This window comes from Phlebotomus argentipes, unplaced genomic scaffold (assembly GCF_947086385.1).
Source record: "Phlebotomus argentipes unplaced genomic scaffold, Phlebotomus argentipes genome assembly contig_15, whole genome shotgun sequence".
NCBI classification, from domain to species: domain Eukaryota; kingdom Metazoa; phylum Arthropoda; class Insecta; order Diptera; family Psychodidae; genus Phlebotomus; species Phlebotomus argentipes.
This window is the reverse complement of record NW_026776181.1, coordinates 4,675,091-4,700,149: the sequence shown is the minus strand read 5'-3', so window position 1 is coordinate 4,700,149 and position 25,059 is coordinate 4,675,091. Positions and strand designations below refer to the sequence as shown.

The 25,059-nt window shown below is 38.6% G+C and overlaps 3 protein-coding genes across 4 annotated transcripts; 1 reads left to right on the top strand and 2 right to left on the bottom strand.

Moving 5' to 3' along the window:
• Positions 1-4: 4 nt before the first annotated feature.
• Positions 5-2,775, bottom strand: LOC132263463 (eukaryotic initiation factor 4A-like). Its single transcript, XM_059763242.1, has 5 exons — positions 2,672-2,775; positions 2,268-2,358; positions 2,060-2,207; positions 856-1,693; positions 5-786 (listed from the first exon to the last, which is right to left on the bottom strand). The coding sequence occupies exons 1-5, from the start codon at positions 2,692-2,694 to the stop codon at positions 642-644; spliced, it is 1,245 nt and encodes a 414-aa protein (XP_059619225.1). The 5' UTR covers positions 2,695-2,775; the 3' UTR covers positions 5-641.
• Positions 2,776-2,817: 42 nt separating this feature from the next.
• Positions 2,818-7,030, bottom strand: LOC132263462 (ATP-dependent RNA helicase vasa). Its single transcript, XM_059763241.1, has 5 exons — positions 6,917-7,030; positions 5,296-5,331; positions 3,757-5,226; positions 3,203-3,691; positions 2,818-3,139 (listed from the first exon to the last, which is right to left on the bottom strand). The coding sequence occupies exons 2-5, from the start codon at positions 5,320-5,322 to the stop codon at positions 3,080-3,082; spliced, it is 2,046 nt and encodes a 681-aa protein (XP_059619224.1). The 5' UTR covers positions 5,323-5,331; positions 6,917-7,030; the 3' UTR covers positions 2,818-3,079.
• An 88-nt stretch (positions 7,031-7,118) lies between these two features.
• Positions 7,119-25,055, top strand: LOC132263503 (RNA-binding protein 5). Of its 2 annotated transcripts, XM_059763287.1 has the most exons (12): positions 7,119-7,343; positions 7,441-7,531; positions 7,600-7,764; positions 7,833-7,904; positions 7,972-8,056; positions 10,053-10,122; positions 10,641-10,714; positions 11,649-11,759; positions 15,127-15,241; positions 15,787-17,501; positions 24,558-24,734; positions 24,842-25,055. In XM_059763287.1, the coding sequence occupies exons 1-11, from the start codon at positions 7,334-7,336 to the stop codon at positions 24,684-24,686; spliced, it is 2,637 nt and encodes an 878-aa protein (XP_059619270.1). In that variant the 5' UTR covers positions 7,119-7,333; the 3' UTR covers positions 24,687-24,734; positions 24,842-25,055. The 2 variants fall into 2 exon arrangements, with proteins under 2 accessions (XP_059619270.1, XP_059619269.1); XM_059763286.1 differs by having other exon boundaries at positions 24,558-25,055.
• The last annotated feature ends 4 nt before the right edge of the window (positions 25,056-25,059 follow it).

Below are 25,059 nucleotides of genomic sequence, written 5' to 3'. Positions count from 1 at the left end.
GGCGTTTTCACATGAAATCTCAAAATGTTTAATGCCCTCAAGATTAGTTTTTAAAAGATATTCTGCTTCTTTTAATTATAATAGAATCTACATCAAATTTCGCTTACAATCTTATTTGGAATACAAAAGAAATTCACTTCCATTATAATCATTTTGTTCATTATTAAATTAAATTCCATACTCTCTTGGTAATAGTTTCTTGAGTGCAAGATACAATGTTATATTTCTCTTTGCTTTAATCCTCAAATTCTATTTAGGTCTCTCTTTCTTTTTTATCGATAAAAAAGACATGTCAGAAAACACAATTAAAATCATGATTAAAATTGCATTACTTCTCCGTGACTCTCAATATTATAGAACAAACAAATCAAATACAGAAAACAAACTTCTCTCTCTCTCTTTCTCTTCTCTCCACAACATGAAATATTTCATTGTGAAAATCATTAATTTGCAGCTCTGTCGCATTATTCTGTTGGCAAAGAAAATTCTACCAAAAAATAAGCCTTCAAATTTACGTATCATTAAATTCTTTCTGCATTACCTGGGATGCGTTCAGAAGTTATAGTATTATTTCTTCTTCATTCATTCTCGATAAGACAAAAAAAGTGTGGGTGATGAAATTAGATGAAAGGATAGCGAGATTAGATCAAATCTGCCACATTTGATGGCATTTCCTCAATGGTTGTGTTGTAGAATTGTTCGATGTCGCGAAGAGTTCGCTTGTCCTCTTCAACAATGAAATTAATTGCCACACCTTTGCGCCCAAAACGACCGCTGCGTCCAATTCTGCAAAGAGAGACAATCAATGAAAATCACGCTGTGCACAGATGCTTGGCGGGAAAATTCTCATCTCACCGATGAATGTAATTTTCACGATTGGATGGCAAATCATAATTGATAACTAATGACACCTGCTGCACATCGATGCCCCGCGACAGCAGATCCGTGGTGATGAGGACGCGCGACGACCCAGTCCTGAACTGCTTCATGATCAGCTCACGCTCGCGCTGATCCATGTCGCCGTGCATCGCCGACACGGTGAACGTCTTCTTGGTCATCTCCTCAGTCAGATAGTCCACCTTGCGTCGCGTGTTGCAGAAGATGACGGACTGTGTGATGGAGAGAGTGTTGTACAGGTCGCACAGCGTGCCCAGCTTCCACTCCTCGTGCTGCACATACACGTAGAACTGCTTGATGCCCTCCAGCGTCAGCTCCTCCTTCTTCACCAGAATCCTCACCGGCTCGCGCATGAAGTACTTGCTCACCTCCAGCACGTCATTGGGCATCGTGGCGGACAGCAGGATCACCTGAACGTCATTCGGCAGTGTGCGGAACACATCCTGAATCTGATCCTTGAACCCGCGCGACAGCATCTCGTCCGCCTCGTCCAGCACGAACAGCTTGATCGACTTCGTGCGCAACACCTGGCGCGAGATCATGTCAAATACACGCCCAGGCGTTCCCACCACCACATGCGATCCGCTGTCCAGCTTCCTCATGTCCTCGCGCACATTCGTCCCGCCGATGCACGCGTGGCACTGCGCCTGCATGTAATCCCCGAGGGCGATTACCACTTTCTGGATCTGCGATGCCAGCTCGCGCGTGGGCGCCAAAATTAATGCCTGGCATTCGCGGTTCTGCGTGTTTATCTGCTGTAGAATTGCAATGGAGAATGTTGCCGTCTTTCCAGTTCCTGCAACAATATAAGAAACACAAGTATATAGCAAATGATTTTAGAAGAGTAACTCGACTTTGTATCGTCTCTTAAAAGTCAATCAAACATAAATGAACGCCTGAAAAGGGCGTTTCAGCATCCGAATCTATCTGTTAAGCTCTGTTCTGGGAGAACATTTTTAGACAACGCCCAAGACAATGGCTTGAGCAATATCAAAGACATCAAAAGTAGTAGGATTGCTCTGTGCAATTGGGCCAGGACAAGAAACAAACGATGTGAGGACGTTGCTGACGAGCTGCGTAAGTGAGGAGGGCGCAGGACAAGGCAGGACGCGCTCATTACCTCAAATAATGTGCAACAGTTTCTCAAAAATACCACACTCACCAGACTGCGCCTGGGCGATCACGTCGTGTCCCTTCACGCACGGCATGATGGCGCGCTGCTGGATTGCCGATGGTTTCTCAAAGCCATAACTGTAGATTCCGCGCAGGAGTTCCTCCTTCAAGTTCATGTCGTCGAAGTTGTCCACAACCTGGAAGAGAGTGAAGTGCAAGAGTGAGAAATCTTCCCGGCTTGGGAGCACTCGTCATACCTCGTTCCAATTGCTGTCAATCACGCCGTCCGGGTCCATTCCCGTGGGTCCGTCATACTCAGCCGGCGGTCCGTTCTTGCCATCCTCATTCCTGCAACAGAAGCGCTCTCATTAGCCATCTCACTCACGCTCCTTACACTGCCAGTTCGGCAGTGCATCGCGCGGGGGCGGCAAATATGGGCAATGCATTTTCACACCGGCCATTCACATGACCACAGCAGTCACCAGGGGCGCCCGAATCGCGCATATTTTCACCACACCAAACATACGGCTTTTCCCAGCCACCGCCAAAGCCCGCGCGCCGGAAAACACCGCAACTCGTTCAGGAAACCTCTTGTGCACGGGTGAGAACACTCTTGAGGCGCTCAAGCATTGCCGATGGCTGAAAAAACTGACAAAATTACCTTCTTTCAGCTGTATAAGCCATGATTAGTAGTTAAACTCTGCGGCCTTGCCAGATGGAAAATCTCGCGAAAATTGACAGCGCGCTCACGAGGACACCTCGAGGAGAACACCGGAAGGAAGTTTTCGCGAAACAAACGCATGAGAGTCATAAAGAATTCATATTTAATACTAATTTCACTGATTTTCCTGATTGCAATTACTCCATGTGTAGCTATCAGATCACGAGTTTTCTTAAAGGAAGAAGTCAATTCAATATTATCCTATAAGAAATCACAAAATTCTACTGACGATTAAGTCAGCGTTGTTAAAATATGAAAGTAGAGATTGTTAGAAAAAATAATTCAATGTTAAGTTTGTATAGTAGAATAATGGAATCGAACTTCTTGAATTATGATGTAAATCGCCGTCTACCAGAGCTCATCCTCAACAAGAGCGGCCACGGCCTGAGGTCTCTGGGTGCCATTATTCTGAAAGAGAAAAGAACAATTAGGAACACTTGCATTCACACATTCACTCATTTAATGACTCACCTTGCGAACATCTCGCCCGCCGAACGTTTCCTGGCCTGAGAACGCTCCGTGATCATACTGCTCGAGGAAGTCAGGCACCGGCTGGTTGGCTTGCCTCAGGATGCCCACCAATTTCCCTCCAATATCAGCATCTTTTTCGACGTCGAAAAAACTGGTGGCCTTGCCAGCATTTCCCAAGCGTCCTGTGCGTCCAATCCTGTGCACGTACTCATCAATGCTCTTCGGCAGATCAAAGTTAATCACGTGCTGCACATGAGGAATGTCCAGACCACGGGCAGCAACAGATGTGGCAATCATGATGGCCATGCGACCACACTTGAAATCATTCAGCGCCATTTCGCGCTCCTTCTGCAGACGATCACTGTGTATTGATGTAGTCGGGAATTGTGTCTCAGACAGATAAGAAGCCAAGAAGTCAGCACTTTTCTTCGTCTCCAGAAACACGAGAACACCCTTCGGTCCCTCGCTGCCGCAGTTGTTGAGAATTGCCTGATAAAAGACAGAAAAATAGTGATTAGACAAAGTCTTTCGTATTCAATTCGTCTCAAACATACCAGCAATTGATCGCGCTTCTTCCTTCCGGACACCTCAATAAAATTCTGCTCCACATCAGTGCACGCGCCACCAACAATACCCACAGTCACAAAGGCATAATTGGTGAGATATTTCCCGGCCAGATGCTGAATCTCTTCCGGGAATGTAGCCGAAAACATCAGCGTTTGTCTCTCCGTCGGCATTCCTGTCATCACATTCTCAATGTCACCAATGAAGCCCATGTCCAGCATTCGATCAGCCTCGTCCAACACGAGAAAGCGAATGTCCTGGAAGGAGATGTAGCTCCTCTTGACAAAGTCCAGCAATCGTCCAGGCGTGGCCACGAGAATGTGCACGCCATTCTTCAGCAAATCTCCTTGATGGCGCGTCGCGGTGCCACCGTAAATCTTCTGGACGCGAATGTATGACTTGTGGGCGAACTTGTGAGCCTGTTCGCAAATCTGTATGCACAACTCCCTGGTGGGCGTGATAATTAGCACATGAGGCTGTCCCATCGTCACATCACGATTGTCCGTGAGTAAAGTATTGATAATGGGCAGAAGGAAGGCAGCCGTTTTGCCCGATCCCGTCTGAGCGCATCCCATCAAGTCCCTTCCCGCCATGATGATGGGAATTGAATGCTTCTGAATGGGCGTCGGAGTCGTGTAGCCCGATTTCTCCACATTCGTCAGCAGAAACTCACGCAGACCCGACGAGTGGAAGTCACGAATTGCCGGCGGAATATTCTCACCGGTCACCTTCACGGGAATCTTCGAGAAGTTGTTGAAGTTGATTCCCTGATCAATCTTAGCATTGAAAATCTCATTCTCATCCGTGGGCAGATCCGGAGGAATGTAGAACTCTTTTGGCTTCTCATTGACCATTGCATCAGTCATCAAGCCAGCTGGTTTCTCTTCATTACAGTCGAAACACGCAGTCCTCGAGGCAAAGTTCAACTTGCTGCACGACGGACAGGTCCAGTCGCCAGGCCTCTGGCCGGCTCGTGGCTTCTCCCCCCCTTCATTGCAGCCAAAGCCACCGCGTCGTCGTCCTCCTTCGCCACTGCTGACGACGCAGGACTCGTCCTTCTCCTGATGGCAAGAGAAGCACTCGTTGCGCGATGCAAAGTTGCTCTTTCCGCATCCTGAACAGTTCCAATCGCCAGGCCTCTGGCCGGCTCGTGGCCTTTCTTCATTAGTGCCACCAAATCCTCCCCCCCGTCGCGCTCCCTCGCCAGATTCGTCCTTCTCCTGATGGCAAGAGAAGCACTCGTTGCGCGATGCAAAATTGTTCTTTCCGCATCCTGAGCAATTCCAATCTCCCGGACGTGAGGCACGAGCTCCGCCGCCTCCAAAATTACCTTCTCTTCCACCTCCGTAGCCATTGTCACGTCCAAAATCGCCGTTATTCTGCTTCGTCTCAAAGCCGTAGCCATTGTCATGTTGCTTATATGATTTGGCCCTCGCCGAGTCGAGACACACAGCGGTATTCTGCACAAATGCAATGGGAGATTAGTGATGAAATACTTGAGATAGTACTTGAAAATTTCCACAACTTACATCATCATCATCCCATTCGTCGCCCATGTTTCCACTCTGTGAAGTACATTTGAAAAATTAATTAGTTTAAGAATAAATTATTACTGTTTTTTGTTCATCACACTAGAAAAGTACGCATTTCTGGACTGTCGTCCAATGTCAAAAGACCGGCATGCTCGGCAGTGTTGGCAATTTTGGAGAGGCGAATTCAAAAGCACAACTCCGAATATATGATTTTGAATGTATCAACCGATAGGCTTTCCGTGTTAGTCATTTAATAGAAATTTTGTTTTTGTACAAAGAAAGGAATTTCTATTTTTTAATGAAGATTATTCTCTTCTCTGATAGTCAGTGGGATTATGAAGCGAAATTATTTGATATACGTTTTTGTGATCTACTAAATCGACGGGTGAATCGAAAACTATGCAGTGGATTTTTCATAGTTTGCGTTTTACGTATTTTTGAAACGCTCTTTATCATATATAGCATATAAAGTACGAAAAGTTGATTTTTTTAGAAATTGTTTGGATGATAAAATGCACTCAGAGACTATTTAAAATCGACTTTGGAAAGTTATATTTTCTGTTTTTCTATTAACTCTGACATATTTCAGTCAAAAATTTCAATAAATACCAATAAAATAAATAGATTTGGAATTATTGACAAACAAAACAAATAGTAATAATAATAAAAAGGGAAAAAATTGAATAAATCTCTCGCGCATTGATATCAAAATTAAAATTGTATACAATAAATAGAAAAAGCAAATAGAAGGCAACTTTTCTCTCAAATTGTGTACAAAAGATTTTTTCGTTCTCCTTTCCCTTCCCCTTCTGACGTTGGCGAGGGCGTCAGTCACTCTTTTCGCACCGGGAATAGACTGCATCCCGAGATAAGAAGAGAATGCATCTGCTATTGGCCTTCACACTACGGTTCACTGCATATTTGGATCTATTTGACACGCTTGTGTTTGGGTTATATTATATGCGAACTCAAAACACTCAAGAGCTTCCAGATGTGTGTTCAGGTCAAATAAATATCTGAGCGCCCTTTTTAGGAACCATAAAATTACTTCTTTTTCTAGATGAGTTGATCAATTACAAACAAGACGCTTTTCGCTGCGATCAAGTGCGAGCAAATGCGATTCAGAAGTGTGCAGAAGAAAACCACTTTTCTCCTATCAATAGAACAGAAATATTGGCAATGAAAGCCCTACGAAGCTGTGACACACTATTTTAGCTTATTACTCCACTTATTTATGCGATAATATCTGTGCAAAACTCTTTTTGATGATCACGCATTTTGTTTTCCGGACATGGCGTCGTTTGGACACGATGCTCACGTGAATCAATTCGCAATATGCAAGATCAGCAATTTCTTATCATCAATTCTTCGATACGACTTTTCTCGCAATACTTTTTGAGATAAAACCATGAGAGGGACTTAAATAATATGATTTATGTAGGAAATTGAGAGAAAAGCAAAGGGAAAAGCTGTGATAAATGGATAAAAAAAAAAGAATTGCATCATGGTGAAATAGCGCGTGGTTCGCCCGGCATTTTTTGTTAGCAATTTTCAGCGGATTTTCACGCTATTTCTCTCACACTACATGTACTCCACTACAAATGGGTATCGCACTTACCGTTTGCGTTAAAGAAAGTGAAAATTAACACTGGGAAAATTCACTAAAATTGATCTTTTCTAAAGCTGAAGAAACACTTCGTCGTCACACCGCGAAAAGAGGACCTCGAATGATTGTGCGGCGTGAAGTTGCTTGCAAATCAATCTTCGCGACTTCGCGTTTCGCACGAACTTGCACTATTCTCCGCAAGTGGCGTGACTGCATGATGAGTTGTCAAGTGATGGGCATCTGTGAATAAAACAAGAGTGTTCGTGTTTCTTATATTTTTCACAGTACTTCACAGTACAATACTCACACTTATTTTAGAGGAAATTGTGTAAAAACTCGCAGGGATTGTTGAAGATTGTGGGGACATTGGAGTTTTAGTGATATAACTTGGTTTGGGGGTGATTTTTCGTGTGGTAAAGTTGGGACGATATGAATCGACGTAAGCGCCATGTTGACGAATGCTTTTTGTCTCACATGAAAAATTCATTGGTATTGTCGCTCCTGAGAGTAATAATTCTGTGTAATGGATTCACTAGGATCGCCGAGTCTTAGCCCGGACGGTGGGTATCGCTATAAGGAGAAGCGTAGCGATAGGGACTACGGAAGAAGACGCCGAAGCCGCTCTAGGTACTTTCATTCTATTTTTACTCTGCCATCCGCAAATATAGTCATTAATTTGTGGGCGTTCGTTTCAGGGAGCGCTATGGACGGTCTCGTCGCAGCAGATCGCGTAGCCGCAGCCCGCGGTCACACTACGACAAGCGCCGGAGCAGCGACAGGGACGCCTACAATCCCGACCAGGAGGACTATCATGGGGAGCGCGATAAGGGATACTATGGCCACCGTGAGAGAGATCGAAGGTTCCCACGACACAACTCAGATCCCAATAATATTTACTCACGCATTCCTGAATAATCCGTGATTTTAGGGACAGGGATGGCAGATCAAGGCGTCGCAGCTATTCGCCCAATTTCGACGATGAGTACGACAGTCACGACAGGTGAATTTAGTCCTGCGGAAAAGTGAGAGATTTTGTGCTGATGGCCTGCCTTTTGCCCCCTTTTCAGTGACACTGGCGAGCGATACACCACGCAAATACCGTACAATAAAATAATCGTGAGAGGATTGGCTCAGCACATCACGGAAGCGGATGTGAGTATCCGTTTTATTGACTATACGGGTTTCTGGGTGTGAGTTGAAATTAGTTGCATGCAACTAATTGCGACGAAGCAATGTTTTTATTCCGAATATCTTCAATTACTCAATATTCCTCTTGTGTGTGCATTATTTTACCACAAATAGAGGTAAAGGGTGAGATTTGAATTGGCGAATTTACTCTTGAAATGTTAATTAGAGTGCAATAATTTGGTATATTCATGAGTTTGCCCAATATAGCGAAGTGCGATAATTTAATATTCTTTGCTAATTTGCATTTCCTATGCATCAACTCTAAAAGTTAATTAAGAAAGTGAAATTAGTAAATACAAGTTTCATCGTACATATGTTTTATCCTCTGATAAACGCTTGTGGAAGTTTTGTAGTTGAAAATGCTGTGAACAATGCCATCTATATGTGGGGCTTTAGTGCATACAAAATCTTATCTTAGCGTCTCAATCTTTTGTTTGTGCAATAGAAAGTTAATACAATAGAGGTACACTTGTAAAAATTGTTATGTACAGCATTTTCTTCCGATTTTATTCAGCTATATTCTATTCCTAAGCTGTGAAAAGCATAAAAATGCATGCCAATTTTCATAGCTTTTACGAATTGAAATATGAGTTCTGTGAGTTGCAACGACCCATTATTTAATGTATATTCTTCATTTTCTGTAGAATCCGCTGTGAAACACACTACCACAAATAGTCGTATTGAAGGGAAATTTTCTATTTTTCTGTTTCTATTTTCCTCTCAATCTATATCAATATGTTTTTTTTCCCATATATTGTAATTAAAAAGCAGCATAGCATTCCTCGTGGTTTGCTGGTGAAAAATGTTTCAAAAGGGTGAAGTTGGTTTTGCATGTTTGTGACACACTTTAATTTAAAAACAACATACTTTTATGAATGGCAACATGGGGATGAGGGTTTTCTATATAAAACTTGGTGTACTAACAATATTGTTTGGTGGCGCTTAAATCACCACATGAACACACAGTGTTGTGTTGGGTGCATCTGGAATTGAAGTTAAACTCTCATGAGGAACAGAGTGTGTCTCTTGCTGCGGATCTGAAAGTTTTTCCTGGGCGCAATTCTATTGGTAAATGTCCACTGGGATTGTTGCAACTACATACATTGTGACTGTTAATAGCATTAACTGCGAGTAATTTTCTGTCCCTTTGAAGATGCATACAAGAGCGCTCCCATGGGGGATTATGATGATGGTGACATGCAAATGAGAATGTGTGTGCAGTTGAGAAATTTTAATTTATACAAATATTTATTCCGTATAGAGAGAATGACGGAAAGAGAGAGAGAATGTTTAGTTCAAAATTTATGCTCAAAAAGGGGAAATTTACAACGTATGGCAAATTGTTTAGTTATTTGTGTCACAAACATATAATTTTGGTTGTAAATTTCAAAGAGACTTTAATATGATCAGAGAAAATTATGTTTCATATATAACTTGTCAGCAAATTACATAAATATATATTTACAAAATTGCCAAAACAATGTGTTGACCAGAGGCTGAAAATATAACTTTTCATCATGTATCTGGGTTGATTTTTCATATTAGTTTTTGGGTCATGATTTTTGCAGTGAAAAATACGAAGCACATCGAATAAATCATTCGAAAATTTAGTATGCAATTAAATTTTTGGTAATGGAATTGAACAAAAAAAATACAAAAATAATTTTTCCCCATCATTATCAATGCCATTGTGTGTGTGTGAATTGTTGTTTTTTGATGCACAGAAAGTACTAACATGTTTTCACACTTCAACCAAAATGATGATTGAGTGTTCATGCTTGTTCACTGTGACATCAACATTGGCAACAATGTTGGCTTTTGCAATTAATTACTCATTCACTCAATTAGCTTCCTTCAAACTGAAAATGATGATAGTCAATGGAATGACGCTTTGCTTTGGTCTCTGATGTGAAGTCTATGTCTGTGATTATATGTAATGGTTTTTCCTCTCTCATTGCAGATTAGCAGCGATTTGATGCAGTACGGCTTGAAACCTGTGTCCATTCGTTTGATACGGAGAAAGAAGACAGGTAAAAACATGTGCAATTTGGGATTCTATCGGGAATTTATATGTATTACGAATAGAGAAATATGTATAAAGAAAAAAATTGGGGTGTTTGAGTGTCAGGAGAAACTACGATTGGAACGAGTTCCTCTTGCCACTCAGCATTCGCACGTAAGTATTGCACGAGGTTTCCTTCTCACAAAATGCGTTAAGGGAGAAGTGAGTGCGGAATGTTATGTTGGAGTGCAGTGAAAAGCGCGCGATGGAGAGACAAAAATCACGTCAAAGCTATGAAACACTGGATGGGAGAGAAAGAAGAATGAATAATATGGAAAGTTTCCCATTGAGAAATCTAAAGTGTTTCTTTTTATCATGGTAAAATGAGAAGACAGAAGGAAAGAAAGGAGAAACTTTAGTGATTTGCATTTTGCGAAAGAAGAGAAATGATAGGAGAAAACCACACATGACACTCACACATTTTGTTGACAATGAGAATGTACGTTAAAAATATCTGTGTTTTGCTCTATTTCTTGTATACTCTAGGTGCGTCACGAGGATTCGCATTTGTCGAGTTTAATACTGAACAGGAGGCAACACGTTGGATGGAATATAAGCAGGTATCATTGTATCACACAAGAAACAGCCAAAAAAAAAGAACAGAAAGAGAGAAAGACGTTGGGGCAGATCGTCCAGAGAATTCTCAATGACTGAAGTCGTCTCTTTCGGAGTTGTCATGCTTTGCTGTACAGGATAAAAATCAAACAACTCGTCCTTCATGCGATTGCCTACAGATGTGATTTTCGAGTGGGTGTGTGTGTCTAAACACACGCACACACACGCGCGAGAGAAGGAGTGTAAAAAAATGAGAGGGAGTGAATGCAAGAAAAAATGATATCCCATAATTCAATGAATGTGTGAAAGATAAACGAAAACATTGCTTTAGGGCCAATTGATAGGGGGAAATCGAACGCGGGAAAACATACCCTGAACTGAAGATGTTGATACAAAAGCCTTCTCTTGAACGAATCCCAAGTATTTGCTATATATTTTTTTTTTACTTTTCAACTGGTTTTATTTTTTCAAGATTCATTTTTGACATGAATATTTCGAAAGAAATTTTCTTAGACAGATAAAATTCACTGAAAAAATTATTGGTGACTGGCTATTAAGTTATCTTTCAGTTATATTTTTGCAACTTAATCTGTTTCATATGAAGAAAAATCACCTTTTTATTCAATCAAAATAAAATTCATTTGTGAGATTTAATTGAGAGAGCGAATCTGAGAGAGAGAAAGAGAGTGAGAAAGATGATCTGTAAGGACAGTCGAAGCTCTTTTCAAAGACAAAAATTTTCATCATACACAAAGTTTCATCTTATTGCAATTCCTCGTGGAATTGGCTAGGAATGAAACTTTGCACCTTTCAAAGGCCAAAAAAAGAAGAAAGAGTGATATAAAGCGAGAGATAAAGAAAAATGAGGGGAATCTGATAGTTATTTTCCAATTAATTGATATTAATCTGTTCCTTTTTCTCCTCTGTGTCTCCTTTCAGGGCATTCTTATGCTCCAGGATCAATATCGTGCTATTATGCAATACAGTATCACGAAGGAGCCTCCCAGCGTGACGAAGGATAAATATGTTACGGATTGGTATTGTGCCAAGGTGAGTAATATATCTTAATTTATTTTCTGAAGGAATATAGTTTTAAAAATATATACTCTCCCTCTCTCAAGAGGGTTAAGTTGGCTATTTTATCCTCAGCCAAGATGATGCAAGTGTGAGTTTGGGTGTATTGAAGAGAGAAATATTATTCCCTTAACTGAAAGTATGGCAAAGTGGGAACTCGTTAAAATCTCATCCACAGACATTATTAATTTTTCATTTACTGATGTTGAAAAATCCTTCACTCTCCTTTGGCATCGTGTCATTGTTTCTTTTGTACTGTTTTATGTCATGTAGAGAAAAAGTTTTTCTACAAGATAACAAGTTCACTTAGCTACACATGCACGATTTTCATTAATTTTGCGATATCTTTTGCAAGAGTGAAAAATCTCCTTTTCTTCTGTGATATTTTGTGAAAATATTTGCTCAGCAACAAAGAGAGAGGTGAATTTCGAGAGAGAGAGAAAGAGCAGAGGGAATAAAATTTGTCTGGTATAGAAACTATTCAACAAATCCATTGTGTATGCAATTTGATATTGAAAGTTTAATAAATGTAGTTTTAGTGTCTTCAGTCAATTGAATTGATAATAGGCAACAACAATATGCCTTGAGAAATGAATCAAATTGAAATTCAGCACTATCGCATTCCATCAATTCTCATTAATTACTCCATTCAAAAATACAGTAGCGAAAAAGTTATTAAGATATGGGATTTTTTCTAAAATAATCCCCTTTTTATTTTCTATTTTAGGGGTTGATGTGTTACTTAATAAAAAATATCGTCTTTTTCACAATGAAGAAGTTATTTTTAGGAAAAATCCCATAACTTAATTACATTTTCGTTACTGTATATAAGCTAAATCATTTTTGATTAGCAATTTGCGGAAAATCACAATGATTTATGGAGAATTAGAGAATATTTTTGTGTTTCACTAGTGATTTCTATACATTGATGTTTAACATGATTTTCTAATGGACTTTGCCTTGTGACAAGGGAAATTCATAAGTTGATAATGACTACAGTAATATGGAAGTGCATTTGCATGATTTTATGTTGTGAAATTAGCTGTTTACCACAAATTTCCATTGTCGGTTGGATTGCAGACAAGTGTTGTAGACATAGAAGAGATAAAACTATTATAAAGTTCATTAGAAATTAATTTGGGTTGCATTCATGAGTTGAAAATAGTATATCTAAACAGTTAGGTGAAACATGATATGGGACAATTAAAATTTCGAAACAATACTGTTTTACGACAAGTTTAATACGGAAAATCTTAATTAATTCTCATATGAATTGCGGGTGGTGTGCAAGATGATATTTCTTCGAGTTTTGCTAGTGAACTATTTTGCCGAGCGCCCTTTTGTTCAGATTTATGTATGTGTATATGTTGTGCTCCTTTTTGGATAGTGAAACACTTGTTAGAATTAACTTTTGCAATATAGATGAATTTTCATGCCAAAGTATTTGTACTTTGGAAGTGATAATAATAATAGATGGAATTAAATTAAAGTTGCCCTAATAAATTTCATTTAATATGTCGTGTGCACAACTCAAGAATCAAGAATGTTGAATGCGGATTTGTGGGTGAGAAGTGGAATGATGCACTTTCGATTAGACATTTCCTCATGTGAAAATGACAGTGGAAATGTTGGATTTGCTATGGGAGAAATTACACTCACATCTTTTGTGGTGACATTGTCCTGCACCGCATATATTTAACATCCCTTGACGTGGGTTTTGGTTTGAGAAGGGAGTATATTAAAAATTTTCAATGATATTCTTCCTCTCGACAGCTCTTTCACAATACACACAACTTTCAATGGAATTTTCTTTGTGCACATCCTTTTATATGGTTGACTTTTATATAATATAAACGGTGGGTATATTACCGTGTTGTCATGAAATCATGCATTTACCGAAAATTCTTCTCAAATCACGATGGTGAATCGTGTCCTGCAAGAATAAGTGTATTTTTAGAATCTCTCCAGACTGAAAGAGAGATGTTTTTTTCGTCACAATGAGATTGTCTGAGAAGGGATTTTTTTCCCATCATAATTGAAATTGGTGCTCTTTTCACATGAAATGAAAGAATATCTCATAAAATTTTCTCGTTTATTGAATAAGCGGAGCTGCTATCCTTAAACTCAATCAAGTAATTAGTTCATGCTGGCAGCTTTATATTGAAAAAAAAAAGAATATCTTCTTTGACATTGCCAGAAATGGGATTATATAGAGGAGGATATTTTCATTTATGATCCTTCATGTTGGAATTATTTTTTTCTCCCAGCAAAGACAAGTCGCTTTCGTCCAAAGGAGAAAAATTAATGTTTCAATATGCCTAACATACTTATGTGCGATGCAAAAGTAAATGTCATGAAATACAGCCAAACTGCCTAAAGACTATTGATTTAGGTTTCAATTTGGAAATGTACTTTTATTATATGTGACTTGCTTCAGATAAGCAGTCTTAACCATTATTAAATATTAATCATTGTTTGTGTTGTAGATAATTTTTTTGTTCTCTCCGGTTTTTCTTGCCGCGCGAAATAATGAGAAAAGCGGAAAACCTCTGGCATTTTTTTTTTGCGAGACGAGGATTAAGATGTGTTAATCCTCAATCTTATGAATATTTAAGTGCAGTCTTGTGTGAATTTCGTTGAATTAATTCAAATGAAATGTTTGGGGAGGAAATTGTGGGGTAGAATAGAAGAGCTACAATTTTTTTTGCTGTCCGTGGAATAGAACATGCTATCTCTGTTGTTTATCTCTGTTGTGAAGGAATTTTTGCAATTTGAGAAAAGTTAAATGACAATTTTACCTGTTTTTTGCAATAAATTCCCCTTAAGTGTAAATAGTGGGTGAGAATGCAGAGGAGAAAATCCAAATATAAAGTAATTACACAGTGTTGCAGTTTAAAATTTATTCACAGACACTCTGGGTGAGTGTATACCGGTTTTCATGTTACAGGATACTCGCTTTCTCTTTTACACTTTAATGGATGAGCCTGGAGATGTAGAAGATTGTTATCCCTGTGTTCTCGAAATGCTAGTATACCTTTTTTTCTATCCTCCGTTGGGTAGAATGAGTCCTGTGTGTGCATGTTGCAGAGAAACTGTACACACAGTTTTGTATATTAAAAGTCTAAAACTAAGGTCATTAATTCACATAAATTTATGCTAGTGGACGAAAGAATGGCGGGGAGGGGGAGGTGTATTTGATTAAAAGACATCAAATTTATATAGGGGAGTAATTAAAGTGGGAGATGATGGGCAGGGAGTGGGTTGAGGGTGTGGAGGAGTATCTCTCTGGCGAAATTAGCACTAAAGTGCTTCTTTTTTTTCTCTTCTTTTATTCTTGCTATAGTGCGGCGTTTTGAATTTCAAGCGACGCGACAACTGCTTCAAGTGCTACGCTTCGCGGGAGGAGAGCGAGAAGGGAGGCGAAGGGAGTGATGAAGTCAGCAATATCCTGACAAAAAGTGAGTATACACTCCTAGGAAATATTCACAGAATTAGTAATGGGCTAATGTCTCCCCTAATCTCTTAACATTGAGCTTTACATTGTTCATTGAACTGGACGAAGCGCGTTCTATCTGCGAACGCGCGAAAATCGAATCTCGCAAAATCGACTAAAATAACATCAGGGAGGCCAAATATGACGAAATATGTTAAAAGGAGGGTCATTTTGATCAATGATAATATTTTCAAAATTTTAAAGTCAACATTTTTTTTTAAAGTAAAGCTATTTTGAAAGACGTTTCACAAATGGGGTTATATTTTTTGTCAATGTCATAGAACTCGAGTTATGGCGGTTTGAAATTGTTATATTAAAATTGGGTTGATCACATTTAGAGTTAAGCTAGCCTTGGCGTTTGCTTATCTCGTCCTTTGCCTTGGGTTGGGCATTGAGGCTGTGTGCATACCTATAAAGTTTACATGCCACATATTTCTCCGAGTGTGTGGCAAATTGTGGTGTGATTTATGGATGGATTTTGACTGAGTGGGATATTCTACATACTTGCAGAAATCATGCTGAGGAATTTGGACGTGCTGACAAATGAGGAGGGTGTATTGACGATGATGCAGGAAGTTGTTCCTACGCTTGTATCGAAAATCGCCAAGATTCTCATATGTCGTGATCCCTTGACATCAACATCGCGCGGCGTGTGCTATCTGTCTTTTGACAATTTGGTGGATTCCATGAACACCCACAATGCCCTCAAGGGGCTCGAGGTGCCGCTTAAGATAGACAATCGTGAGGTGTTGATTTCGTATTGTGTGGATCCAGAAAATCCCAGTGCGGTGAAGCAGCAGCAATTGAATGCGAAGACATCGCAAGGATCAGGTGATTCCCCAGGGAATTACCAAGGGAACAACTATCAGTACACAATGGCAGATGTACCACGTTTGGCGGAGTACAGTGCAAATATGTATGCGTCAAATTCAGTTGAGCATGAGCACTACTTGAAATACTATACACAGTACTATATGGGGCAGATATCCAAGGGACAATTTAGCAATTTGCCCACAATGTCTCAAATGGGGGGTGAGACGGCAAATTCGGGGGCGGCTGTGGCCCAGTCAGCCATACAGAGGAAACAGATTGCTCAACAAGGTGGAAAATACCATGGTAAGGGTGATACATCGAGTAACTCAGCAAATTCAGCACCAATACAGACTCCCAGGGGGACAGACGGAAAGAAGTACCCCACGCCCGATGTGTCACAGTATCAGTATGATGAGACATCGGGGTACTACTATGATCCAACTACGGGTTTGTACTACGATGCAAACTCACAGTATTACTACAATAGTGAGATCAATGCATATTTGTACTGGGACAATGACAAGAGCACGTACGTTTTGGCATCGAGTGCAGCGGCATCCCAGGCGTCTTCGGCATCAGCGGCGTCCGCTCAAGTGATGTCTGAGGGTGATGGTGAGAATGTGCGGTTCCCCGTGGGTGAGGATGGGCGACGTGAGACGCGCAGAGAAGTGGCGAAGCAGGACAAAGTGAAGGTGGCGAAGAAGATTGTGAAAGATATGGAGAAGTGGGCGAAGCAGCTGAATCAGAAGAAGGACATGAACATGATGATGCCAATGCCTGTGAAGGAGGACAACAATCAGGGCAAGAGCAATTCGCAGAGTGGCTATGCCGATGTGGGATTCAGTATATTGGAGAAGAAGGAGAAGACAAATCTGAAATATGGCACAAATGATGGTGCATCGGGGAAGCTGGTGGCGGCCTATGGTTCAGATTCGGAGAATGATCAGGAGGAAGGTGGTGGTGGTCATGGTGATGGCGCTGCGCCGGCCAATGAGAAGGACTATGTGGACTTTGAAAAATTGACTTGTCTGCTGTGCAAGCGGGCATTCCAATCGCCGGACATTCTGCAGAAGCACCTGCAGAAGTCGACGCTGCACCTTGAGAATATGCGACGATACAACTTGTCACGTGGTGACGGTGATGCCGCAGGTAATGCGGGGCAGTCGTATCGTGACAGGGCGTTGGAGAGGAGATTGAAGTATGGCGAACCGGATCCACCGCCGCCGAATCGCAGCAAGGAGCGATTCCAGCGGGAGATTGAGAAGCAATCCACGACTGTGCCGTCCTCAGCGGCGTCCAGCAGTGTGCCAATCGGACAGAACAATGTGGGTAATAAATTGCTGCAGAAGATGGGCTGGACGGAGGGACAAGGCTTGGGCAGGAGCAATCAAGGGCGCACAAATATCATTGAGGTGAGTAAATGCACAAACACACACTAAATTTCATACAGTTATTTTGTCCATGCGGGGGAAAAATTCTGCAACTGTATTTAGTTAATTAGTTAAAACAATTTGAACAATGCCATATGACGAGGAGTCGGAAAAGTCAGAATGGCGGGGAAAATGTTTAAAGATTGCGTTATGGATACATTTATGCATGAATATATGTGTGGTGGTAATTAAATTTTAAATATTTATACAGAGCATTCTGTGAAAATGGGTGTGGAAAATTCAATTTAGTGCAATTAGTGAGTTTGGTGGACAAAAATTTACATTTTCATTTTATTATTACTATGAAATATTTACTCATAAAATATGAAAGTCTAATTAAGATTGTATGATGTGAAAAATTAATGCAGTCTGTCAGTTAAAAAACTATTCACATTTTTTTACACTAACAGCACAAATTTTGCACCCTCATTGGGACTGGTAAAAAAAATTGATACGATATTTTGGTTTAAATTCACCGTAAATTACAATTTATAAGAGATTATTATACTCCTAATGGTCGTGCATTGGGTCATAAATCTCGCCCATGTTCCTTCCTTCTCTCGCGGAGTTCCTTTTTTCCATCCTCACCGCCATGAGATATTTTTGAGTGAATCACTAGGAAAAATTTCATTATTGTGAGCTTGTTTCCCAACAACTTAGATGATTCAATGTTGAGGGTGGGAAAATGAGATAAAGGAAGGAGATATTGGAGTTTTCTGCAACAATCTTTTTCACACACGAGTGCAATTCCACAAGCGATGGTAAAAATGTGAAGCTCGAAAGTTTTGGTTTACGGAAATGCAGAAGATTCTCTCGTGAATCTTTTCAATTCAGAATAAGAGGGAAATCAATAAAAAAATTAGTTATTTTTAGATGAATAAAATTCATTTTAATAACTTCTTCATATTTGTACAAACATATATTATCGATGTTCTGAAAATTTCTTGTGTTTTTTTCTTCTGAAATAATGCTATTTAAATAACATTATAGCAATTGATTCTGAGGAGAAACTTTTGAGGTATTTTATTAGATAGGATTTCATCGTTTTGAGAAATAGACTCTCGTGGAGACGAAAATTTGTACCGATTCGATTTAAGAGTAAGTTTTCACACACAAATTCCGCCCATTTGATTGTGTATTTATATTCTAAATTTTCTTCTATGTAAAGAAGATTTTCAATGCTTTTATCATCGAGCATGAAAATTTAAAATGCAAAAGTTATTCTACAAAAGAAATTAAATAAAAGCTTGATGTGCTTTCAGATGCTGAAGGGAATAGAAGCGAGAGAGAGAAAGGCGTTTGATAAAAGAAAATCTCAGAAGATTAAGAGTTTCTGAGATAAGAGAAGAAGAGCTGAGATAAATTGGGGGGCGATAATATATTGAAAGAAAGAAATCAATTAACACACGTGGTGAATTTCAATTTACTTTGTATTTTCGTAAATTGTCTTCCCTCGTTTTGCGCCACAGTATATTTTGCTCCTTTGCAAAATGGCATTGGCAAAGTGTCACAGGCGGGAAGATAGAGTGAGGAAGAGATAGGGGAAAAATGGAACAAATTTTGGGCGAATAAAGATTCTTTTTGATATTTATGTGTATGGGAGGTTTCCTATCGGAAACACATATCCTTTATCCTGTATCACATTCTAACTCATGAGGAGGCGGGTGAAAGATGGGCGCAGAAGGAATGCTGTAAAGGTTTCTCTCGTCGCCTCTCTTTCACATGGAGCAAATGATAAATATATTTTGTCATTTTGCCAAAGAAAGTGAATCAAATACACAAGGAATTAATTTAAAGAAGAAGACAAAACGGAGCAGCACAAACAAGATGTATTAATCTATTTTTCTCAATGCAATTCAATTTGATTTGACTGTGGGTTGTTTTTTTTTTATAGTGAACAACAATGGTGATGATAAAAGATGCTTTATTGAATTTAACGTTAGGCATAAATACAGGGGAAAAAAGTAACCAATTGAATATATTCATTTTGTTGTGTGAATTCTGTGACATACAATTTTGCGTATTCTGGGAAAATCCCAATATTTATTTGATGCTGCGGTGGAAAATGGAAATATCGATTTCCACAATGTAGACTCATTTTCATATTATGCGTATTATTTCCCTCACTGTATCTTCTTATAATATTTGATCAAATTGAATGATATTTTCATAGCAAATGAATGATACTCGATACACAGTTGAGAAAAAAAAAGATGAGAGAGAGAGAGAAAGAGGGAAGGACGAAGAATGTGTGACGAAATTCTATCTGGAAAATGTAAAATGTTGAAATATATAGGCGGGATTATGATCGTCTGGCGTTGGTAGATATGAATTTATTATGAGAATGGAGTTTTGGCTTAAGAAAATTCAACTATACACGGAGTTACTACATACCATAGTAGTCACCATGAATTTATACTTAAGCCACACATACCACAGAATTTTGGGGTATATTTGAGTAACTCAAGAATTTTGTGTTATGTGCAATAAAACTTACCACATCTAGGCCACAATACAATTTTAATTTTCAACTATCAAAGTTTCCTTATTTCATTTTCTCTTACTTTCTGTGAATACAGACAGAATGTCGCATTTAAGGAGAGAAATCATGAGATTGTGTTGTATTTTATCACCTGTTTTTGATATGTGATATTTACAATTTATAGAGAGCCACTGTTGCTAGTTTGTAACCTTAAATTACACACATGCTCATAGGTAAGAAGAAATACATTTCTTGGATTTCAATACATGTCAGTGTAATGGACTACAAACCGCAGGTTACTAGCTTATTTCGTTGTATCGCGTATATCAAAAGGGGTTGACAGGAACGGGGACTTTACGACTTGCACTGATATTCTTGCAGGGTTCAGATGTGCCCTCGAGACTCTGTGATAATTAGTTTGTTCCACGAGACTTCTTCCATTTGCAGAGAGAGAGAGTTTCTTATCTAATTCAAAATATTCCCAATATTGTTTTGTTTGCCACCACTGAAGCACGCTGTCAGACAAGGCTGTGTGTACTTGTACGTGTGTTATTGAAATTATCCCAATAATGTTACATGTTCCCCATATCGAAGGGCGTTGAAGAAACCACTTAAGACATAATGTATTATACTGCCAGGAATATTAAGGGATATCATAGAATTTCCTCATAGCGATTGAGTCCACTAAAGATAGTTTTCTCCCTTATTAAGAACAAAGAGTAAAGATTTACTTTGTCAGTTTTGGACTTCTTCGAATTTTAATGTATAAGAAATTGGACAGAAAAAAGTATTGTTCGCGAATTCATTAATTTTAAAAAAGCACTTAGGAATTGATATTATTATTTCATGATATAAATACATATTTTAAGTAAAAGACTTAAGGTATTGTTGAAATATTTCTGCCTCTTTCCCAGTCATTTCATGTCTTTGAGGCTGAAAGAACAATCTTCTTTATCATGGTCGTTCTATACACTCAAGTCCGTCGTTGAAAGAAAGTTTTACTGCTGCTCTTCTCGTTAATATCTCTATACACATACTCTGTCTATGGCAACAGCTTAAAGTCGCGTCTCGCCGATGGACGGTATCTTAAATCTCTGTTAATAAAGCGGACAAGCGATCTCGCTGTTCGCGGGACACAGACGGCATCGTGCTGTGTTATATATTGTGAAGATTGAGAGGTTTAACTTCCACATTTTATAGTGCGGCAAAGTTGAAAAGTAAGTGCAAAAGGTGGATAAAGCTCATGCAAAATTGGGTCAAGTAAGAAAAACATCTTGGAAAATTCTGTAATTTTTGCTTCCCTCTCTGGAACACTTTTCTATTGAGAGAAGGGGAAACCTTTGTATGTCGTCGCCTTATTCTTGAAGCTGATGAAGTGCCTCGAGGAGGAAAAGAGCACACAATTAACGAGTGGAAAAAGTAGGATTAAACTTGAGTTGTTTCATGATAAAATTTTGGTGAATTTTAGAGAAGATTCCTATTTTTCCAATGAGAACATTTTGCTTCATGACAAAGTTCAATAGATGAACCGGATGGTTTCTCTTGCTCATAGCGAAACTTTCTCTATATTCTTTGACTAGTGGAAGTTGGATAAGAGTCAAAGGGGAAATTGAAACTTTAATCCCTAATTTAATTCTATATTTTCTATCGGCATCTTAGATATGTTTGAGCTATTTGAAGTTAGGAAATGTGGTGTTTTAAAATCTCATTAGCTCTTGTGATGGTTTCTCGCGAGTTGGTTAATTTGTAACTTCAGCGTGGAAATTCATGTTTCTTCCTCTAATAATAATTAGCAATAAGTGCAAAGTTGAAGTTTTCACGTAGTCTATTTTATGGTAAATTTCTTTGCAGAAGAAAAGACTAATGAATTTAAAAAAAAGTTTCACTCTGACTCAATCTCAATTCTTCAAAAGAAAAAAAAATTCGCCCTTTTTTTGCTTTAGAGTGCATTTTTTTGTCATACAATCAATTGTGTATTTGAATGCATTTTCGTGCTCAAAAGACAGTGCGAAATGAGATAGAAAGATATGGTAAAATGCAAAGAATGCATTGGGATGTATAAAATAGTTAATTCATTGTTAAATTTATCAATGGCTAAAATAGAAATGCACAAAAGACAATAGGATTTTTTACACTTGTGCGAAATGCAAAACTATTCATGTGGAAAAATGACGGTGAATTTTTGTGCTACACAATCGCATTGTTTTAATTTCACTCTGAAAGCATTTTAAAGTGGAAACGAAAAGAAAGCAAAAAAGTGGGAATTAAAATTTAATGTTTCAAGTGGTTCTTGGAAAAGCAGACATTAAGTAGAAGAAAATCACCCTCAAAGACCACGGGAAAAGTGCATCGCATAGTTGCAAATTTAAAATAATGTTGTCACTTTTGTTATTACATTTTAATTGAATTTTGCATAAACAATTTGTGTTATAATCTTGTGGTTTCGCTGGCGGCATTATTTTATACTTTCAGTGCAAATGAGGGGGAAATTTTTGTGACAGTGCATCGCAAATAATGTCAACATTGTCTTTATTATCTCAAAAGAAATTTACTTGATAAACTCTCACTCTCTCTCTCTCTTGCTTGCAAAATTCGTAACTGCAAAAACATCTTTTGCCTCCAAAAGTCTAAAGTTTATAACTTTAGAGAGTAAGAATTTCAGGAGGGGAAAAAATTTAATATTCTCCACACACACACTTAAACTGGTTAAGGATAGAAAGGAGAGGGTCAAAGAAAATTGTGGGTGAAATACAAGAGTGACATAGAGCGGGAGTTTGTGAAACATTCTGCAAGAGTGGGCGAAGGACTTGTTGAAAAGTATTTCCCATATGTGGTCTGCAGCGCTTATGGTTGTGAAACTACGGCCATGCATAATGCAAAGGGGAATTTTTAAGATACTTTGCGAGCTTTGGAAAGTAAAATAATCCCTCCAGCTGAACGTTAAATAGCAGCATTGGTTAGTGCAAAATTTCTTACAGTCTCTTGTGCCTTGTCGATTCCTTAAACAAGGGTCGTAAGGAAGTTTAACTATTCATGCAGAAGACGAATTTTTGAAGTTCAAACTTTCTATTGTTAGAAATTGAATTATCAAAGGGATAGTTTGACTATGAGAATTAGCAATAAGTTTGATTCTAACTGTGTTAGCACACATGGATGATTTTCTTTCCAACTTTTTCCCAGAAACATTTTGCAAGCATTGTTTTTGGCAGAAAATAGTCTAAATTGAAAGGCAATGGTTTAATTAGTGATAAAAAGCACGATTTGGCACACTAAAATAGGGTTTATTGTCTCAAAATAGTACAAATAGAGGCGATTTGCCAAGAAAATTTGAGAAATAAATTTCCATTGGGAATTCCGAATATTGAAAATTTTCCTAGCAGCTATTTTGATTGACAGAATAGTTAGTTTAGTTTAAAAGAATTCTTCCTTTCAGAATATTTTTGCGCTTCTCTCTGTCTGATGGTTTTTCAATCTCAGGTTCAATTGTTAGTAAACACAGTGAAATCCCTTCGAATTGGAGAAAAGTGACAAAATACGTTGATTGCTTATGAAACTGGCGGCTTACGAAGCTTTTCTCGCTCTAAATTCCGCCCACTTTAGTGAAAAAAGGATTGAATTTATTATTTGAAATTGAGAATTTCCCCAATAAGCATTAAAATTCGAATGGGTTTTATTTCCAGCCAATTTTTCATGATTATTTTCAACGCTGTGCGCGTTTTGATTGAAAATATAAAAGCCTTTTGAGTGGTCATAAAAGTAAATCAGTCAATTACAAAGAGTGAGTTGGTTATGAATGAATTCACCGAGCGAATAAGAGGGTGACAAAAATTGGGGAAATTATCAATTAAATGCTGCGCATCAGGCAAGAGACAAAAACTGTATTGGTCAATATATTTCATCGGTGAAATTGAAAAAAAAAATGTTTGACTGGGTGATTTTTTCAGCCAGAGCTCAAATGAAGAAATTTATTGATTTTATTCTCTCTATTGTTGGTCACACAGAATAGATTTGTCTCTCAAATTCTGCTTTTTTTTAGCGATGTCTTTGTGTTTTCGGGAGAGTTTCGAGAAAATGTTGAGCGAGAAGAGCAATTTCTATCAAAGTCGGTGAGGATATTGAATCTCTCAGAGTCAATTTAATTCCGTGTACATTGATACAGACTGTGTGGTGTATCTTGTGTGGGTGGGTGTGAGGATGTCTTTTCAAATACTTTTCACCCGCTCTCTCGTTATCTTGCATTGTTCTGTGGCCATTAATTAAATTTCCTCGGAAATTGATGTGGACAAAAAGCAACATGAAAGATGCATTAGATTTAAAAGTAATGATGGGGGTTCAATTCATATTCTCGTGGTTAAAATATACTCTCAGTTTGACAACGCGCGCGTTTTCTCCCCTTTTGGACAATGTAAAATGTATTTTCTCTGCTATTCTCTGGAAAATGTCTTTCAATTTAAAAGATGAGGAGAATAAGAGAGAGAGAGAAACAAGAAAGCATGAGAAGTAATATTTTTTTTTCACCCTTCCAATTCTGTTCTTGGTTTTCTGTTTCATTGTAGACGGAAAGTCGAGCACCAGCAGCGGGTTTAGGCACTAAGGCGAGTGCTTTTGGTCCTGGAGACGATTACAAATCCTACATAAAACGTATGATGAAGACGAGATATGAACAAGTGGATATCAAGGATTAATTTTATTGTCGAAATGTGGCTTTGGGAGTGGAATTAATAGGAATCACCGTGAGTAAATATACTTCTTTTTATTTACTTTTAATATACATTTGTAGGTATATGTACGAAAATGCTAATATATAAATTTCTCCTCCCTTTTCTACGGATAAAATAAGATATTATTGTATAGAGAGAATGAATGTTTGCCGAATGTGAGTAAAGAAATATATACGCTTAGGAGAAGAGATGTGAAAATTCTAGCATAAGATTTTAATTTCCGGTGACGAGTCACCGTTTAATTTTAGTTTGCATATAATCTGAATATATTGATGGAAAAATTGCTATCTGTATAAGTGAAGTAATCTGAATAAATAGTGAAATGAAATTCGATGTT

Coding starts and splice junctions, on each gene's coding strand:
- LOC132263463 (XM_059763242.1), bottom strand. CDS start 2,694: ATGGCTTATACAGCTGAAAGAAG. Junction 2,359..2,671: donor GCTTATACAGCTGAAAGAAG/GTAATTTTGTCA, acceptor CTTCTGTTGCAG/GAATGAGGATGGCAAGAACG. Junction 1,694..2,059: donor GATCGCCCAGGCGCAGTCTG/GTGAGTGTGGTA, acceptor ATATTGTTGCAG/GAACTGGAAAGACGGCAACA.
- LOC132263462 (XM_059763241.1), bottom strand. CDS start 5,322: ATGGGCGACGAATGGGATGATGATGAT. Junction 3,692..3,756: donor AGAAGCGCGATCAATTGCTG/GTATGTTTGAGA, acceptor GTCTTTTATCAG/GCAATTCTCAACAACTGCGG. Junction 3,140..3,202: donor GCGGGCGAGATGTTCGCAAG/GTGAGTCATTAA, acceptor TTTCTCTTTCAG/AATAATGGCACCCAGAGACC.
- LOC132263503 (XM_059763287.1), top strand. Junction 10,123..10,640: donor GATACGGAGAAAGAAGACAG/GTAAAAACATGT, acceptor TGTATACTCTAG/GTGCGTCACGAGGATTCGCA. Junction 10,715..11,648: donor GTTGGATGGAATATAAGCAG/GTATCATTGTAT, acceptor GTCTCCTTTCAG/GGCATTCTTATGCTCCAGGA.